The following is a 21,200-nucleotide window of genomic DNA, read 5'->3' as shown; positions in this document are numbered from 1 at the left end:
CTCTGCCACGTTATTACTTCTGGTATCCCCAGTGATCTATTCTTCGTCCCCTCCTTTTTCTCACCATCATGCCACCCCTTGGTGATATTTTCTAAAAGCAAAGCATTAGTTTTAGAATGTAATCTGACAATACCCAACTGCACCTTACTACCACCTCTCTCCACTTTTCCAGTGTCGCTGAATCATCACAGTGCTCACAACATCCATTCCTGATGAGTACAGGTTTTTTCCAAAAATATTGGAAGCTGAACCATCGCATATGATCCCTGCTTCAAAATCTGTTCCCCAGCTGCTGACTTTTGATTTTATTTTATTATTGTCACATGTACTGAGGTAAATGAAAAGTATTATTTTCTGTGCTATCCAGGTAAATCATACCATACATGAGTATGTCAAGGTAGTAGAACAGAATGCAGAATATAGTGTTACAGCTACAGGGAAGATGCAGAGAAAGATCGGCTTTAATATGAGAGGTCTATTCAAATGTTTGACAGCGGGGAAGAAGCTATTCTTGAACCTGTTGATTCAGGTCTTCAAGCTTTTTTATTCTTCGATGCGACAGAAGAGGGCATAAGAGATTTATAACCACAGTGGGAGGGGCCTTTGATAATGTCGGCTGTTTTCCCAAGGCAGCAGGAGGTATAGATGGAGTCATTGCATGGAAGTCTGGTTTGTGCGATGCATTGGGCTGTGTTTACAACTCTAATTTCTTGCGGTTTTTGACAAAGCCGACGTCATACCAAGATGATCGGATAGGATGCATTACACGTTGCATCCATAAAAATCGGTAAGAGTCGTTGTGGACTCGCTGAATTTCCTTACTCTTCTGAAGTACAGGCGATAGTGTGGTTTTTTTTTAACTGTAGCTCCATCCCTCTCACTAACAACTACCTTGAGACTAAGTCAAAATGCTCACAAATTTGCTGTTACATTTGACCCTCAGCTGAGCTGCTGACAATGTATCTGCATCATCATGAAGACTGTCTAGATCCACCCCTGTAACATTGCCAGGTATTCCTTGCCATAGATTATCTACTAATGAATCCCTTATTTCTGTCTTTGTGCCTGGGCGTGAGTAGTCAAACTCCTGGCTGGCTTCCCACGTTCAAACCCCAATAAACCTTGAAGTCATCCAACGCTCTGCTTCCTGTGTCCTTATTTGTAGTAAGCCCAGTTTGCCGATCACCCATGTACTCACTAATTGCATTTTGTTTTCCAATCAGATAACATCTTACTATTGAAAGCCTTGTCCTTGTTTTCAGTATGCCCTTAACTCCCTGTAATTCTGTCGTCTCGCCAGGCCTACAATCTTCTGTAACATTTGCCCTGACCTGATTCTGACTTTGAGAATCCCTGAATTTTGCAGCAATTTAATTGTGACACCACCCTGAGCTGCAGAAACCATAAATATTTTTTCTTCCTCCTTTCATTGTAATGAGAGTATCACTGACAGGCTAGCATTTGTTGCCCATCCCTATTTAGCCTTGAACTGAGTGGCTTGCAAGTCTGCTTCAGAGGGAGGATATGAGTCATCACATTGTTGATGGTCTAGAGTCAAATGCAGGACAGGATTTCATTCATGAGCTAGATTAGTTTTTATGTTTTTGAGTTTTTGATGTTGCCATTACTGATACTATCTTTATAAATTGAATTAAAATTCTGCGGTGGGATTTGAACCCACATTTGCCAGAGTATTAACCTGGGTGTCTGGCTTGCTAGTCTGATGATATTATCTTCAGGCCACCATCTTTTCCTGTATCTCTGTGACTCTACCTCACTTTCTTCATTATGTTGAACCTACATCTTGGACCAAGATTTTGGCCATCTGACCAAAAATCACCTCATGTAGCTCAATGACTATTTTATTGTGAACTGTCGTGGCACAATATAAATGCAAGTTCTTATTTGCAGATTTTTGAATTTATTAGGTAACGTTTATGTACACTCTAATCATTTTAAACAAAAGTTAAGGTGTGAAATTATTTTCCATAATATTACTATTGTTAACCAGATAGGAAAGCGGCGGAGTTTTACTTTATAAAAGTACAGGACTTGTTTAACAGTGTACAGTACCCTTACAGTTTACACTACATTAATATTAGGAATGAATGGCAGTCTGTTTGTTCACCTGGTTACTTTGAAATCAGTGCTGTAACTGTAGAATAAGTAAGGTTTACCAATGCAGTTTTAAAAATAGACATTATTATTGTGCGTTTCATTGCTCATCTTTTTATTTGACTAACGTGTTTAGAAGCTGTGGTAGTTTTATTAACTATATTTTCAGTCATTTACATATGCTGCTCAATAGGATCACCTGCTACTAAAGTACAATAGTACTTAATATTGGGTGTACGAATAAAGGTAATTGATCCTCAAGATGGTCTAGTGCTTTATTGAAGTTATGCTATGTTTGTGTACTCTAGTTTTAGTAGGTATGCAATGCTGTGTCAGTTTTAGATGGGTCAATACTACTGTGTCAATACGGATATACACACTTGGAACAGGGGCAGGCCACTTGGCACCTTGATTCTGCTCTGTCATTGAATAAAATTATGGCTGATCTGTTTGTTGTGTCAACACCATATTGTTGCCTACTCTGACAACCCTTTTCTCCTGTTAATTCAGAATCAATCTATCTGTCTGCCTTAAAACTATCCAATGATCCAGCCTCCACCATTCTCGAGGGAGGAGTGGTTCACAGACTCGTGGCTGTCTGAGAAGATAAATTTCTCTTCATTTCACCCTTTTTTAAACAATGTCCTATAGACCCTCAAGACATTATACGTTTCAATAAGATCATCTCTCATTTTTTTGAACTCTGTTGGACACAAGCCCAGCCTATCCAACCTTTATATCATAAGGTGACCCTTCCATACTTGCCATCAATGTATACCTTCTCAGAATAACTTTTAATGCATTTGTATCTGTTCATTAATAAGAAAATTGTACACACCTGTATTGCTGTGTTGGGGGATAGGGGTGTCTGTGTGTGTGTGTGTGTGTGTGTGTGTGTTCATTACAAGGAATGACTATTCCTGCCCAGGCTATTTAAGTAGGGTCATAATAAGTGAGATCAGAAAAGGTACTTCTGCTTATTTCCTCCCAAACCCATTTTCCTAAAATAGTTTATACAGTCTGGACACCGGGCTCAATGTCCTTCTCAAGTCCTTGAAACCCTGTTTTGGTGCATCAGTCTAGAACCTAGGTATTTAAAAATTTTCCTATTTGGATTTTATAATTAAATCGTTGGGTAAAGGTCTGCCTCAGTACTGTAGTTTACTACCTATTAATTTGAAAGAGGGGACAGCTTTTAAATATCTCTTTTAATTAATCAACCTCTTCTTGTTTTGAAAGGAGTATCATGCCCCAGGACTGTCCAGTGAAGCCCTGAAAACCTGGACAAAGGCTGCAGACCTGTTTGAAAATGCAGGTGCCAGAGTTGTTGAAGTCTCCCTACCTCATACCCAATATTCAATTGTCTGCTATCATGTCCTGTGCACAACAGAGGTAGCGTCAAACATGGCACGCTTCGATGGACTAGAATATGGTACGGAACAACTGTGGTATGGATAACTATATGGTATAGATTCACTGAATGTGTAATCTCAACCATGAGTTACTATACATGTGTGCGGTTTAAGAATTGATATCTAATGGATAAGTTTTTCATATCTTCACAATGACATATTTAAAGAGCTGAAAAATATGATTTTGGAACCCGCAACCACTACTTAGGGAAAATTTGAGGGTAACTGTTCAGTTTGAGACAACTGGCAAAGCCATGGTCTAAACTAATTGTAGCCCAATTATGGGGGCTAGTGCTGTCCCTGGAAGTATTTTGGTTTGTGTTTGAAGCTGTCTACTGGATACCTTGGTGATGTTTTAGCAAACCACTGGTACCAGGACCACTTGGCACATGCTTATAAGGTTTTTCTCTGCACCCACCCACCCACCCCCCTTCCTCCAACTGATTTGGTTTATTATTGTTACATGTACCAAAGTACAGTGAAAGGTTTTGTTTTGCATGGAGTACAGGCAGCTGATAATATACAAACATCATAGGGTGACTGAACCAAGGGACAAATGCAAAGTTATGGCAGCAAAGAAGGTGCACAGAAAGTAAGATCAACATTAGATCTGAAATTTGAGAGGTCCGTTCAGAAATCTAATAAAATCAGGGAAGAAGCTGTATTTGAACCTGTTGGTACAAGTCTTTAAGCTTTCATATCTTCTGCCTAGCAAAAGAGGTTGGAGCAAATCGTAACTGGGCTGAAAGGAATCTTTTGATGACATTAGCTGCCTTTCTGAGGCAGTAAGAAGTGTAGATGGAGTCAATGGATGGAAGGTTGCCTTGTGTGACATGTTGGGTAATGTTCACAGCTCTTTGTAGTTTCTTACGGCCCTGGGCAGAGCAGTTGTTGTACCAAGCCGTAATGTATCCAGATAGCATGCTTTCTATGGTGCATATGTAAAAGTTGATGAGAGTCCTTCTGGGCATGCCAAATTTCCTTAGCCTTCTGAAGAAAAAGAAGCATTGTTTGTCGCCTTGACTGTCACATCAGTATGGGTGGTCTTGGACACATTGGTGATTGTTGCACCTAGGAACTTAACACTATCGACCATCTCTACCTTAGCTCTATTGGTGTAGGTAAGGGGGTGCTATCCACTCTGTTTCCTGAATTCCATGATCAACTCTTTAATTTTGCTGATGTTAAAGGAGAAGTTGGTATCTTTACAACATACCACCAAGCACTCTGTCTACTTCCTGTCAACTCTCAAGGTATCACCAGCTCCTTCTCTGTTTTCACCCCTATATCTCATCCATTCCATCAACCATGGTCAATCACCCTGGTTTTATCATTTAAGTACAGACTTGATGAGTTGCGTTTGCTGAATTCCCTGACAATAATGTTCAGGTTAAATTATAGGGTATCCTTCCATATCTTGATTATAACAGCCTTAAAATGCTGAACAAATTTGATTCACGTTGTTTTGCCATATTGTCCAAGGAGAACTCAGATGACAAGGTGTGTCCAAGCAACTCCTTGTGAAATAAAACATCACGGCTTAGTCAGCCTTGGTTGATTGATAACACTACAGTTTCTATTGTAAAAGGCTGGCACTTCAGAATTGAGGGTGTACAGCACCGTCAAAAGCTCAATTTTTCTGATGAGACGTTTAACTGAAACTCCAATTGTCTTATCTTTAAAAGATCATTCAAAAAAGAATGATGGACTTCTCCTAATCGACTGACCAATATCTATCCCACTATCCATGTAATTAGAACTGATTGATTACCCTATCATTATTGTTTTGCTGTTTGTCTGTCACATTTCCAACACTACAATAATGGACTTCAGGACTGGTTCATTGGATGCAAAGTTTTTCGGGCCATGCTAAAGATAAATGTAGCTCTGTCTTCTTTCTTTTGTTCTTTCCACTTATATAGACTTCTAAAAATTCAATTAGATGGAATCAAGACTTCCCAAGCAATTAAACCAGCCGTCATTAATGGATGGAACTATATGAAATGAGTAGCAGAGATTGTGCCAGCAACTAAGTGCACCACAATAAATTAACACGAACAGACGATGAATGTTATTTATGGCAGCAGTCAAATTCTGATATTACTAAAAATAGCTGCATTAGTTTGGAGTTAAATCTCGACATAGCTAATAAATTAACATCAGATGTTCAATTTATATATATATGATTAATAACATTCCAGGGCTGATATGATTTTAACATTGTTGACATGAGTTGACCTCTCTCCTGTTTTTTGAGACACAAGTACCTGGCAGCATTTTCTCTTCCACCTGGACAGAGTTAGTTCCTTTTCCGGGCGAACCTAGCTTCTACACAAACAACAATAATGGAATTAACTAGCTTGCCTCCCACCATTCTTGACCTCAGAAACTGTAGTATTAAATTACACACTAACTAAGACTGTTCAGGTCTGTAGATAATCCTATTTCATAATGTGCTCTACTCTTATGAAAAGTGCCTTCTTGCATCTGCTAGGTTAAAGTTTTTGCAGCAGAAGAGAGAACTTTTTCCAACTACATCTGCTGGCGATTGAGCCTTTTATTTTAATTTCAATGAGGAATCTCTTCTATGCAATTAACAATGAATGGCAGGTTAAAATAGATTTTCTCCTTTTCCTGTTAATCATCCCTAACAATTATTACATTTCTGGGACTCCTTTGAGCCACTGAACCAGGCCAGCTCCTCATCACAGCCTTTCTTACCCAATAGCCTCATCTTTAATCGGAAATCCCATATAGTTTGTGAAATGCTTACATTGCTCTTATTCCCTGGATTTGATCTCTAAAGTATCTTTCAAAAGTAATAACGCTGATTTTGTTTGTATGTTTCTATGATGTATTCTAAATCTTTTTGATCTTTTGGGACATGGTCACAAGCTTGGTCTCCACCTAATCCAACTTTCAATCCTGGGGTGGCAGGGTTGATGTATGAAGAGAGAGACTGTATTGATTAAGACTTTATTCACTCAAGTTGAGAACAATGAGGGGGCTGTAATTTTAGAAAAAAAAAACTACGAAATTCTAACAAGGTTATACCAGGTAGATGCAGGAAAGATGTTCCAGATGACAGGCGAGTCCAAAATCAGGGGTCACAGTATCAGGATGCTGGGTATGCCATTTAGATACGAGATGAGAAATTTCTTTACTCAGAGAGTGGTGAGCTTGTGGAATTCTCTACAGTTGATGCCAAAATATTTATGTTTTAGAGAAGGTATTAGATATGCTTCCTGGGTCTAAAGGGATCAAAGGATATGGGGAGAAAGTCAGAACAGGATACTGACTGTGATGATTACCCATGATCGTATTGAGTGGTAGAGCAGGCTCAAAGAACTGAATGATCTACTCCTCATACTTACTCTGTTTCTAGTTCCACAGATCGACTTTCAAATTCAAACTCCATTTGAGGAGCCTTCGCATGGTGCAGTAGTAATGTCCTTATTGCTAGACTGGGTGGCCTGGGTTCAAGGCCACCTGGGCGGCCTGCTCCAGAGGTGTATAATAACGCCTCTGAACAGGTTGATTTCAAAACTAAGTTAAAACTCATCGTTTGAAAATGCCTCTACTCAGTTTAAAGAGTCACTCCACCAGTTATGATGAGGTGAGGAGGTTTGAAATGGATCTTCTCCCCTCCTGGTGTGATTACTAATGGTGTGTTTAAGGTATGAAAGATGAAATTGCTATCGCAATGTATGCGCTTAGCTGTTTAGAAGTTCATCGTAAAATATTAGCCACACAGGTTTTTGAGATTTTAACAAAGTGAAAGCTGAAATATTCTGAAGTTAATTTGGTTAAAAATGAGTACGAGTCCTGAAATGCAACACAAGCATAAGAAATCCTGTATGCATAATTACACGTTAAAAGTTGAAGTAGCTAGATTTCACCACATGTTGAATAATCATGAGAAAGGAAAGAGATCAGTTTGTGTCTTGCATTTTTGGCCAGCTGTAGGATCCAAAGACTTTGTCTCAATAGACAATATTTTGAGAAGTGACTAGGATGTAAACAAGGTAGGTAAAGGTAAGATAACAATAATCCACTAATTGCTTCCTACTTTTACAATCCCCAAAGTCTAATAGCTATGGCTGAACTGTTCAGGAGAATTGTTAGGAAGCACTTGTACGCAGAAGGATGGTAAGTGTTTGGAATTCTCTTCCAAATATGGCAGTTTTGCTAGATCGATTATTAATTTTAAATCTGAGACAGCTAGTTTCTTTTTGTTAAGGAAAAATATTAAGGGATGTTGGCCAAGTGCAGATATTTGGAGTTAGGCCACAGATTGGCAAACAGGCTCGAGGGGCTGAGTGGCCTACTCTTGTTCTTATGTTTCTGTAGCTGCTTTCTTCCAGCTGCATTGCTTTGGAAGTTCGGAGGTTTTTAACTGTAGAGTATCTCTCTGCTTGCTGGAGGTAGAAGCAGTCCACGATTCAACAGACAAGGCCCAAGGTTTAGCTGTTTTACTAAAGGGAGAGAGAGAGAGAGAGAGAGAGAGGCGGACAGGAAGAGATGAATAGAGAGCAGCCTTTCCTCACTTCTGGCTTCTGCCAGCATGAAAGCACAAAGCTTGATTGGTCATATTACCGCACATTGCCTGTATATTCCAAAAAAAAGCTTGGTTAGCTCACCCCTGCAGATGTTTTTTAGCCATGGTGCCATGACCTCAGGTGATGAGGCTTCAGTGACTTCTTGTCTGCTTTGAATCTTCATTTTTTGAGAAAGGAGGAAGTAAGCTGATGTCAGCTCTCAAGGTGGCTTTTGTAGAACCTGCATGAATGGGAATGTGATTGCTTAGTAATAAAAATTGGCAGATACTTCTGCAGTTCTTCAGGAAAATACCCTTTGTTAAGATGAAATAGTCTTTTCGTTTTAAAAGTGTGATATGTGAATCCAACCAATGAAATTCAAAGTTAATATTTGGTATCTACACACTTTCAACTATTTGTGGGGCTGTTTGTTTGTCCAGGAATATAATCAAATAAAAATTATCACTGAATCTAATATGGAGACATTCTGAAGGGTGGCTCTTGGCCAAAAAGGTAGGTTTCATGCATCAGCTTAAAGGAGGAGTGAGAAGTGAAGAACAGAGAGAATTTCAGAGCTTAGACATCTGAGCACAGCTCCCAGCGGTGTGATGAAGCACTCACAGTTTTTGAAATTTGTCACTTTTCAATCTCCAGATATGACATTAATGTTAACAAAAAAATACAAAAGCACTGCAGATGCTGGAAATCTGAAACAAAAACAGAAATTTCTGGAAAAATTTAGCAGATCTGGCAACATCTGTGGAGAGAAATCAGAGTTGCTGTTTCAGGTCCAATTACCCTTCTACATGACATTTGTACTGTTGCCATATCTCGTTCATCTATTTCAGCAAAATCGGCATGTTTGCAAACAACAGGAGATTATGTGCAATGGCAGGCCTCAGCATTCTATCTTTATATTCATTTAAAATATTTTTATTTAAAGGACACCGCAGTGAAATCAAAAGTTCTACAGAAGCCTTGTATGCAGCAACCAGGCATGAAGGATTTAATGATGCAGTCCGAGGAAGAATCCTGGCGGGAAATTACTTCCTTTTAAAACAGTAAGGGAGCCTTCTAAGCAAGTTACGTACTAGTGGTTTACTCAAACAGAGTGCGTGTTGCCAACACCAAAGTGGCTGGCAAAGATGGCCGCTGCCTGCAGAAGCACAGATGTCACCACCGCGACAGAGGACACATTTGTACGTGGAGGGGCAAAGTCACTGATACCCAGGGAATTGCCAGTTGGCCACGCTGTGCCTGCAGCTCTAGGGCTGGAGGTCTGTTGCTTTCACCCCAGCTTACACCTCCCCCTACTCCTAGCTGCACTGTACCCAATTGCCACCTCCCACTCCTCTGTATGTACTTTGCAATGCCTCTCACTGCCCACCTCACAATGAATTTAGCTTGAAACGCATTCAAATACATTGCTGATGTTAACTAAACACGCATTGGTAAATTACATGGATAACAAAGCGTGGAGCTGGATGAACACAGCAGGCCAAGCAGCATCTTAGGAGCACAAAAGCTGACGTTTCATGCCTAGACCCAAATTACATGTTTGTTTGTCTCAGCTGATGGAACTCTTGCTTCTGAATCAGAATATAAGCAGCACATAATTTAGACTAAAGTGTGGAACTGAGGAAGCTGGAGCTGCTATATTCAGCTATTTGCTAGTTAAGGGACTATAAGATCCCATCTTGAGGACATTCTCATGGTGTTCAGATTGAAATGTTTTGCTTAACAACCAGCCCTGTAAAGATATTAAACCAAAATGAACTGTGAACGCTGGGGATCTGGAGCAGACAAAGACAAATCGCTGAAGAAACTCAGCGGGTCTGGCAGCATCTGTGGAGAGAGCAGAGTAGTTTTAACATTTCAAGTTCAACCCTTCTTTGCAACTTAAATTCTGAAGGGTCACTGGACTCAACGTTAACTCTGCGTCTCCCTCTAAAGATGCTGCCAGACCCTCTGAGTTTCTCCAATAATTTACGTCTTTGTCACTGAAAAAACGTTATTCGGCTACGAATAATTCATATGTGAAACACTGAGACATTTAGAGAGATGTAATGGGGTGCTATGTAAATGTCAACATTTCACTCTTGGACTTTGAAGTTTCTGCATACAGCTCAGGGTTGCAGTTCTTCATCAGGGTTGGAGATTCATGTCATCCACTGTCGGTCTGAAATATTGTCGACCTGGAGTTGAATCAGTGTGTCGTCTATCTTTGTCATTTCTTTGTGTTTAAATCTCTCAGGAATTATGATCGCTTCTTTGTAAAAGCCCAGAAAGTGAGACGCCTGATTGCCAATGATTTTCTGAAGGTATTTGGATCTGGTATAGATGTGCTTCTTACACCCACAACCCTAAGCGATGCCTTCACGTATCACGAGTTTGTCAAAGAAGACAACAGGACAAGGAGTGCTGAAGAGGATATTTTTACCCAATCTGTAAACCTAGCAGGTACACACAGCACTTCATCTGCCCAACACTCCAGCTTTACTTGGCTTTGGGATTTTTTTCACATTTCCCTGTATTTTTCATGAATTACTTCATATTGTATCAGTAAACCCATCCTCATCAAGTGTTTCAGAGATAGTAGGAACTGCCGATTCTGGAGAATCTGAGATACCAAGGTGTAGAGCTGGATGAACACAGCAGGCCTAGCAGCATCAGCGAAGCAGGAAGGCTGACATTTCGGGCCTAGACCCTTCTTCAGAAAACCAAAGAGCCTAGGCCCGAAACATCAGCCTTCCGGCTCCTCTGATGCTGCTTGGCCTGCTGTGTTCATCCAGCTCTACACCTTGTTATCTCATCAAGTGTTTCATACTTCTTTAGTTCACTGTCTGTTCAATAAATTATTGCATGCAGGACTGTGAGCTAGAGGTTCCACTATTAGTTTCATAGGAATAGGAAAGGCTATTGGTGGAATTTTGTATCGAATGCTGTTCTTTTTATGCACAGTTCTCCCTGATCAGTATTTAGCAGATTTTTCAGTGTAGTTTTGACCGGGGTTTAAGGAATGCAAAATTCAAAAAAAAATTTAAACGAACATGAACAATTTACAGGGTGTGTGTCAATAGGGGGCTACAAATTCTAAAAGCCTACAAGAAATGTCAGTCTGTTAGTAGACTAAAGAGGCAAGAAACCCAGGAAAAGCAACAACAAGCAAGGAACAAAATAATCCATGGTACCCAAGGGTCTCCCGGTAGAGGCAACACAACTCATTCCTCAGGTCACCGTGCAGATGATCCTGCTTTGATATTCTCCACTTGCCTCCTCAAGAGGCTCAACACTATTCAGGCCAGTGCAGTCAGTTTGATTGACATCATGTCTACCATCATCAACATTGACTCCCTCCAACACCAGTGCACAGTGGCAGCTGTGTGTGTCATCTACAAGGTGCACTGCAGTAACTCACCAAGACTACTGTGGAAGCACCTTCCAAAGCCTTGACCTCTACCACTGAGAAGGATAAGGGCAGCAAACACAGGGGATCACCACCACCACATTTCCCTCCAAGCCTCACACCATCCTGGCTTGGAATTATGTTACTATTCCTTCCTTGTCACTGAGTTGGAATCCTGGAACTACTTTCCAAATATCGCTGTCAGTGTACACACGCGCAAGGATTATAGCAGTTGAAAGAGGTGACTAAATGTACCTTTCAAGGGCAGTTGGGGATAGGCATAAATGCTGACTTTGTGACTGACGTTTGCACCACAAGAACGGAGAAAAAAAATTAGGACTGTGAGCCTAGAATTGTATGCTTTAAGTACAAAGGCACTTTGGCAGGGCAGTGCTGATGTCCAGAGAATAAGGATATACTGAGCTCTCAGAGGCACCTATTACTATTTACACCACTGTTCAAGATAAAAACAGCAAATCCACTGGCGGCTTCAAGAAGCCAGTCCCTGCTGCAGCTGGAACAAGAGAAGTTAGCAGTGTTTTTCAATTCGTTCACAGAATGCAGGCATTGCTGGCTAGGCCAGCATTTATTGCTCATCCCTAATTGCTGAGAGGGAAGTTAAGAGTCAGTCACATTGCTGTGGGTCTGGAGTCACATGTAGGCTTGACCAGGTAAGGATGGCAGATTTATTTCCCTAAGGGACATTAGTGAATCAAATGAGTTTTTTTCCAATGATCAGCAATGGTTTCATGTTAGCATTAGACTCTTAATTACAGATTTCTTTTATTATTAAATGCAGCTATCATTTTGAATTTTCATACAGCTGGCAACTTAATTTATTCGGAATTATTACTGAAAGGACATTGGAAGCAGATTCCAAATATGTAGGTGAAACAAGTGATGTGAAATACCCCTGCTTCCTCCCACAACACCGTGTCCTCTGATCTTCCCTAGCCCTGTTCATTGACTCTGACCCCAGTCACTGATTTGCCTGTTGCCCCTACCTACTGACCCTCCCCAGAGCCTCAAAAACTGACTGACCCAGCAGCTCTGGTCCGTGATCTCTTCTCCACCTCCCCAACATTCTGTTATGTTCAGCAGAGTCTCCCTATCCTTCATCTTACCAATCACTGCAGCCTCTTTGTTTATCCATTTGCCTCATTATTAATATTATACCTGGGATCTTGGGACTTGGAAATGCTAACCTATTGAAAGCAGTTGGTTAAGTTTGAATATCATAGAAAGAGATTGTTGAGTTTCAATTAACCAAATTTGCTCAGGCTGACTTTGAGTTTCTTAGGATTATTTAGGGTTAGTGCAGTTCAGAGATAGTATGGACTGAATGGGCAGTTTTTCTTCAATCATTTTATCTGTTCAATTTTCCCCCCAAGCCACCTCATTCAGGAAATGCTATGAAACAAAACAGCAATAGAGAAGGGAGTCAAGTAAAAGTCTCTTGAGGACATAACAAATTTTATTTTCGACTCACTAATGTCTTAATTTTGCTTTTCAGGTTTGCCTGCTGTAACAGTCCCGACTGCCCTCTCAGAAAGAAGATTACCACTAAGCGTTCAGTTTATTGGACAGGCTTTTTGTGATAAGCAGCTCCTGACAGTTGCCAAATGGTTTGAACAACAAATGAATTTCCCACGTATTGACATTGAGGGACTGTTAAATCACTGCACTGAGCATGACAAACTTCACAATTCAGTTGGAACTGTCTGAAATTACTGAAAATCATGATTGCCGTAAAAGTTTAAATGTGTAAAATTTGAAATAAACTTTTTGTAGGAAAAAATCAATTTGTTTAATTGTCAGAAATACAATATATGTTTAATATTGAGAGATGGAATGAGAAGCGTGTTAGTAAATTTGTTTTTCTTTCTGTCTGGGAGCTACAATTATTGAAAAATGTCTGGACTGATCTATTTGTGTTAAAATGCCAGGACTATCAAATGGAAACTGACTGCTATGATAGATCAGTAGTGTTGTTTCTGAGAATCCTTTGCAAACATGTGGGTTAGTGGCCACGCTGGGACTTTCACACATTTGGAGATTTGTATGAGCCCATATCGTTCTTCATTATTCAGCCATTGCTGTGGGGATTGCTGTCTGTGCCAGCAATTATTGCTTATTCCTACTTGCCTTTGAGAAGGTGGGGTGAGCTATCTTCTTGAACTGCTACAATCTATTTGCTATAGGTAGATGCACAATGCCCTTGGGGAGGGAGCTGCAAGAATTTGAGCAAATAAAGCAACAGTGATATATTTCCAAGTGAGGATGGTGAATTGCCTGGAGGGAAACCTACAGGGGGTGGTGTTCCCATAAATCTGCTGCCCTGGTCCTCCTCCATGTTAAAGTTTGTGGGTTTGGAAGATGCTTTCGAAAGTGCCTTGGAAAATTTCAGTAGTGCATCTTACAGATGGTACGTACTACTGAATTTTGATGGTAGAGGGACTGAATGTATGTGGATGTGATGCCACTTGAGTGGCTGATTGTCCTGGTTGATATCAAGCTGCTTCAGTTTTGTTGGAGATACACATATCGAGATAATTGAGGAGTATTCCATCACACTCGTGACTTGTACCTGTAGGCAGTGGATCGGCTTTGAGAGGTCAAGAGCTTAACACTGACAGCAAGATTCCTAGCTTCTGACCTGCTTTGGAATCCAATCCAATCCATTCTGAAAGATGCAGCATTGGTTGTATCACTTCCTACTATCCTGAATAAATCCCGGATTAATTACCCCAGTTTCTGTAGAAACCGAGTCAGAAGCCAGCAAAGATAACCCAAGATTTTCTAATGAGCTATAATTCTGTAAATAGTTTTGAGTGGGAAGTATCCTCCCCAGTGAAATGAGGCATCCTATCTAGCTTCTATCAGAACTTGAGGTTTAATTTGAGATGAACCCGCTGAATTTTGTTCATCTGCCCGTGCACTATTTGTTAGTATTCTTTGTTCCAACGTTGTTCATTGGAAGGAGTACACTGAAGGTTTGTGAGACTCTTTCCTGGGATATGAGGAGAGATGGAATCGGTTCAGAAGAATAATTGGTGATATCATAGAAAGCTGTAAAATTTTAACGGGACTAGACAAGGTAAACACAGGAAGGATGTTCTTGATGACCTAGGAGACCAGAACCCGGAGTCATGGTTTAAGGATACAGGGACTGAGATAAGGAGAAATTTTTTCACCTAATGTGTAATGAGCCTGTAAAATTTTCTGCCATAGAAAACAGTTGAGGCCAAAACATTGTATGTTTTCAAGAAGATGTTAGATATAGTATTTATAATTGATTAGCTTGGATAGAGGACTGGCTAACCAAGAGAAAGCAGAGTCGGGATAAATCGGTCCTTTTCTGGTTGGCAAGTCTTGATGAGTGGAGTGCCATAGGGTTTGGTCCTCGGGCCCCAACTCTTTATGATTTATATTAATGAACTTGAATGCAAGGATAAAGGCCAGATTTGCAGATGATGCTAAAGTAGGTGGGAAAGTAAGTTGCAATAAATAAGAAATTTACAGTATGGGAATGGATTGGCAAGGTGAATAGGCCAAAATTCAGCAGGTGAAGTTTAATCTGGATAAGAGTAAGGTTATCCATTCTGGTTGGAAGAAATAGAATGGCAACATTTAATCTAAATGGAGAGAAACTGCCATGTGTTTCAGTGCTTCGTGCATAAATTGCAGAAAACTTATGTAGGTTCAACAGGCAATAAGGAAGGCAAATAGAATTTTCACATTTATTGGGAAGTGTTACTGCAACTCTAAAAGGCATTAGTGTGACCACATCTGGAGTATTGTGTACAATTTTGATTGCTACTACTTGAGGATGGATATAGTTTCATTTGGGGTAGTTCAGAGGATGTTCCCTAGACTAATTCCAGAGGCAGGAGGTTTGCCTTGCGAAGGAAGATTGAGTAATTTAAGTGTATACTGCCTGGAATTTAAAACATGGAGAGTAGCTGTAATTAAATAAGAATATAAGATGCTTAAAGGACTGCCAAAGTAGACGTAAAGGGGATGTTTTCTCTAGGGCAGTCTAGATTGGGATGTCTTACCTTTAGAATAAAAGGTAGCAGATTTAAATCACTGATGAGGAGAAATTATTTCAGTCAAAGGGTTTTGAATCAATGGAATTTGCCTATCCTGTAGTGTAGTGGGTGTTGGGATATTGGCTCAATTTAAGGAAGAGTTGGACAGATTTTTAATTAGTACTGGGCTAAAGGCTTGTGGAGTTAGGAAAGTTTAAGGATATAGGGTAGACCATTTAGGACTGAGATAAGGAGAAATTTCTTCACTTAATGTAAGTGAGCCTGTAAGGTGGAGTTGAGGCTGAGATGAGATCAGTCATGAACATATTGAATGGTGGAGTAAGCTTGAGGGCTGAATTGCCTACTCTTGCTGCTTATGTTCTTCGGGCTGAAGGGGTCAAAGTGTATGGGGTGTAGGTGGGAACAGGATACTGAATTGGACGATTAGCCATGTTCATTTTGAATGGTGGAGTAGGCTCGAAGGGCTGAATGACCTATTCTTGCTTCTGTTTTCTATGTTGTACGTGTAGGAAATTAAAAGCAGACAACATAGCTTGCATTACGATACAGTGTATCACTGAACATCTATTTTGTAGCAAATTTTAAAGTTTAACATCTTCCATTGAGAGTCCTTAAAACTTTTAATACTGCCTATCTAAAGTTTTCTTTTTAATCAACTAGTTATTTGGTTGTACAGATCTTACATATTGCTGAGAAAAGACATATTTTGTTAAAGCTTTTCAGCTTTAAAGCTTGCTCCTATCAGCACATTCACAAAAAATACCCATGCAAGAGGAAAATAAGATGTATTAGGACAGTACTGACTGGTTTGCAAATGGGCTGTGATTGATCAAGACATTGCTGCGGAGAATACACCAGTTAGATGATGACTAATAGTTGACTGTCAAGCTTTTCTTAAAATTTAAAGAAGACAAGTGGATTCTGCTTGATCAAAGCATTGATTTGAGAAATTAACTAGAGAATGCTATCACCTGTTGTGTTGAAACAGGCAGTGTGTAATTTTTAACTCTGCAAAGGTCAGGGCCCTGTGCATTAATATACGTAGTTTCCAGTACATAGAATTTTGCCGTACCTTGAGTCCAAATGTGAATCGTCCATTTGTTGTCAGCATAGTTTTTTTACACACTCCGGATTATGTAGCAAATAGTGTCCAATTGCAGAATCACATTTAATTTTGGACTCTTGAGTTTTGCAAGCAAGGGCTAGTTAAGTGTAGTCAGTACTTATTGCCAACAGCCTAAACAATATACTATCTAATAAGATGCAGCAGGCTTTGAGATGTACGACCTACATACCTGGCATCACACCAGCACTGAAATTCGTATGCCAGATTACTCATTTATGAGATAAACAGAAATTCTTTTTGGTTCAATAGCAGTATTTGGTTATTGGTGAATGTCACTGGTATTGCTACTGCATGGTAGAGGCTTGAAGCAGCTGACCTCACTTTGCTCAAACATTTGAAACAAGAACATAAGAACAAGAGTAGGCCATTCATACCTTACCATGACATAGAGTCCGAACTTCTGAAGTCCAAACGTGACAGCCTTAGGCCATTCATAAGTGTATGCAGTGAATATTGGTCTGAACAGGGTTGCCATTGTTATGCAGGATGACTTTAATATTAGTCAGTTCTGTAGGAAAGCAAAGCTTAGCAGTAAACTACAACTCACTAGTGCCCGCTTTATGTCCACACACCTACTAACCAAAGTCTGAGACAACAAGGTGTAGAGCTGGAAGAACACAGCAGGCCAAGCAGCATCAGAGGAGCAGGAAGGCTGACGTTTCGGGCCTAGATCCTTCAGAAACGTCAGCCTTCCTGCTTCTCTGCTGCTTGGCCTGCTGTGTTCATCCAGCTCTGTACCTTGTTATCTCAGATTCTCCAGTATCTGCAGTTTCTACTATCTCTACTAACCAGAGTCCACTGGCATCAACATTAATACAACAAACCAGCCCAGTTTGTCCCCTCCCCCCACTGCACCACACAACCAGCCCAGCTCTTCCCCTCCACCCACTGCATCCCAAAACCAGTCCAACCTGTCTCTGCCTCCCTAACCTGTTCTTCCTCCCACCCATCCCTTCCATCCCAAGCTGCACCCCCATCTCCTACCTACTATCCTCATCCCACCTCCTTGACCTGTCCGTCTTCCCTGGACTGACCTATCCCCTCCCTACCTCCCCACCTATACTCTCTCCACCTATCTTCTTTTCTCTCCATCTTCGGTCCGCCTCCCCCTCGCTCCCTATTTATTCCAGAACCCTCACCCCATCCCCCTCTCTGATGAAGGGTCTAGGCCCGAAACATCAGCTTTTGTGCTCCTGAGATGCTGCTTGGCCTGCTGTGTTCATCCAGCCTCACATTTTATTATCTTACAACAAACATGTTGTTCAGTCTTTACTTTGGTATTGCAATTGTCCTGATGAGTGCAAGGTGAGAAGCTTAAACAAATTTTTTTTTGCTAATTTTTAAATAACTGGCATTAACTTTAAAACAATATGAGATCATTCACTTGTTACATTATTGTGTAGTCGTAAGTTTCTTTGTTGGGGGGAAAAAAATTAAAAGCTGTAAAATACATGTACTAGCTTCCTTGAATTTTAAAAAAAAGTAATTTTAGAAGCTTGCTTGAAGGCCAGAAAGCATACATAATTAACAGCAGCTCACAATGGTGATCAAAGCAGTTTCTTCTACTACTTCATTTAAAACCAACACAAGATGACAAACTCAATTAGCACTTAGTTTTTCAGTTAATTAATGATTTGCACTCAGGTTCCACGATCTTTAGTGCTAGTCTTGCTGATGAATTGTACTCTCAAATCCATTAAAACGTGGTGGAAACGTGTGCTCACTGTTTCTGATTCCATGTTAGGTCAGAAAATGAATATTACCTTTCCTGGTTACAAACTGCAGATTATTTCTCAATACACCTGCAGCAATGACCTCAGACAATTAATCCTTTGATTTTAGTGTCAGGCACATCAAGGACATGAACTACACAATGACAGCTACTGTCTGTACCAACAACACTACTGGCGCCAAAACATGGAATTAACGTTAAACCTTCAAATAGAATAGTCGAAAGATATAAACTATCCTCTTTTTATTGGAGGTTTGAACATGAGGCACAGTGTTCCACATTTGTTTCTTAGAGTCACCAGTCGTACAGCGCAGAAGCAGATCCTTCGGTCCAACTTGTCCATGCCAATGAGATCCTCAATTAATCTTTTCCTATTTGTGAGTCAATTTTTTTTATTTTGCAGTTGCTGTTCAACGACAAGTCGTCTAATGGGTGGTGGGTGAAGTTGGGAGCTCTGAGATAAGCTCAGGGACTGACATTAGACTGGTTTTTATGGTGGTGTCTGTGGAATACATTGTATCTGTATAGATTTCAGAGCCAGAGGAGACTTTGCCACTGCATTTTAATGGCCAGTCATGGGATTTCCTACAACCGGAGCTGAGGGAAGATTGTGGTCAGAGATAATGACTCTCCTCTCCACCTATCTTCTCTATCCATCTTTGGTCCGCCTTCCCCCTCCCTCCCTATTTATTTCCTAACCCCCTCTCCATCCCCCTCTTTGATGAAGGCTCTAGGCCTGAAACATCAGCTTTTGTACTCCTGAGATGCTGCTTGGTCTGCTGTGTTTATCCAGCTTCACACTTTGTTATCTTGAGTGAAGATTGGTGGGTTCTGTCTCTATTTCACTTTCTTGTTCTTTTATTGTTTGACTTTCTGTGTTACATACATGTGAAAATATGAATTAGGATAAGGAATAGGCCATCGAGCCTGCTCCACAATTTAATAAGATCATGGCTGTAGAAAATCTGAATGTGGCTTGTACTTTCATGCCTGCCCCCTAAAACCTTTGAATCCTTTGTCAGTCAGAAGCCCTATCTAGCTCGGCTTTAAAAATATTCAATTAGTTTGCCTCTGGGAGAGAAAATAAATTCTCCTTGTCTGTCTTAAATAGGACATAGCTTATTTTTAAACTGTGTCCCATAATTCTATGCTCTTCAGTATGTTTTAGTGAGATCACCTCTCATTCTACTAAACACTAATAGATACCAGCTGAAACTGTACAACCTTCCCTCACAAAAGATAATCTCTTCACCCTACGTATCACTTGATAACTTGTATAGAGTATTTTTAATGCTATTATGTGCCCTGTACTCAGATCCATTTTGTTTTCAAGTGGCACAGGTCTATGGTTCTGCAGGTAGCATTCAGCTTCTTATTTCACAACTAAAGGTAGGTGGTAACTGCTCAGGGTCATGAAAATAGGTAAGTTATTAATAGAATAAGCTGTTTGTGGGGTGTACTGTTAGCATGGTGGCTTGGTCTGTCTTAACAACAGTTACCCTCACCAGGTTAGGAGCCACAACCTTTAAGCAGATCAAGTTTTTTTTAAATCTTGCTATCATTTTCATACATTACATACCTAATCAGTATATGCTAACAAATTTTGTTACGTTACCTAATACCAAATCTGAAGTGTAATCCTGAAGCAAAATGAAATTCCTCATACACTAAGGTAAATAATAGATAAGTAATAAATGTTATGAAAAATAATTTGCAGGACAATGGCTTGATTAAGATCTGGGACGTTAATGTTATGAAGTTTCTTCATTTCTTCATTCACAGTGCATTCTCAACCTTGGCATTGTGGTATGTTCTGGTAATGCACTTTCCATTATGTACTCTGGCCAAGTTTGTAGATGACATGAAAATAGATGGATTGTGAGAGGGATACAAACAGTTTGCAGAAAGATATTGATAGATGAAGTGAGTGGGTGAAATGCTTGCAAATGGAGTATAATGTGGGGAAATGTCAAATTGTTCATTTTGGAAGGAAAAACAAAAGAACAGAGTAGTACTCAGAGAAAAGACTGCAGAAAGCTGCAACACAAACAGACTTGGGGATACTTGAGCTCAAAACACTGAAACCTAGCACACAGCAGATGTGCTAAATCTAGCAGGTAATCAGGAAGGCAAATGGAGTGTTGACCTTTATTGCATGTTGGAAAGGAATATTAAAGTGAAAAGTCTTGTTACAATTCTTCAGGGGATTGGTGAGCCCGTACCTGTGCCCTGCATAGTTTTGGTCTCCAAAATAAATAAGTTTTTTTTATTGAATTGGAGAAAATTCAGAAAAGGCTCATTAGATTGATTCCTGGGATGAATGGCTTGCCTTATGTGTAAGGGCTGAGCAGGTTGTACTGATACTCATTTGGGGTTTAGAAAAATGAGATGTGATCTTATTGAATTATACATAGATTCTTAGGAGCTTCACAAGATAGATGCTGTTTCCTCTCATAGGAAATCTGTAATTAAGGATCAAAGTTTCCGAATAAAGAGGCCTCCTTTTAAGATGTACTTGAGGAGTAGCTCCTTTTCTCAGCATGACGTTGATCTTTGAAATTCTGTACTTCTGAGAGTTCTGTGGACTGGGCCATTGAATATGTTCAAGGCCAGTTAGGTAGATTTCTGATCTGCAAGGGAGCCAAGGAGTTTTGAGCCAGGCAAAAAGAAAGTGACACTACAATAGGTGGGACGGCAGGTGGTAAGGGTAACACATGAGGCCATGATCAAATCCGCCATATTGAACGGTAGAAAAGGCTTGAAGGACTGAAGGGCTGCCTCCTGCTCTGATATTATTTTTATACTCTTATACGCTCAGA

The 21,200-nt window shown here is 40.2% G+C and overlaps 1 protein-coding gene across 1 annotated transcript in view; it reads left to right on the top strand.

Annotated features, from left to right (window-relative positions):
* qrsl1 (glutaminyl-tRNA amidotransferase subunit QRSL1) overlaps positions 1-13,328 on the top strand; it is a 50,428-nt gene extending 37,100 nt beyond the window's left edge. Inside the window, exons 8-11 of the mRNA XM_048531807.2 lie at positions 3,355-3,547; positions 9,009-9,126; positions 10,320-10,525; positions 12,985-13,328. Coding sequence (XP_048387764.2) covers positions 3,355-3,547; positions 9,009-9,126; positions 10,320-10,525; positions 12,985-13,196 — 729 coding nt within the window. The 3' untranslated portion in view covers positions 13,197-13,328. The remainder of the gene's footprint in view (positions 1-3,354; positions 3,548-9,008; positions 9,127-10,319; positions 10,526-12,984) is intronic.
* The last annotated feature ends 7,872 nt before the right edge of the window (positions 13,329-21,200 follow it).

Source organism: Stegostoma tigrinum, chromosome 4, assembly GCF_030684315.1.
Source record: "Stegostoma tigrinum isolate sSteTig4 chromosome 4, sSteTig4.hap1, whole genome shotgun sequence".
NCBI classification, from domain to species: domain Eukaryota; kingdom Metazoa; phylum Chordata; class Chondrichthyes; order Orectolobiformes; family Stegostomatidae; genus Stegostoma; species Stegostoma tigrinum.
Note: the sequence above shows the minus strand (reverse complement) of the source record. Positions and strands in the feature narration are given on the sequence as shown.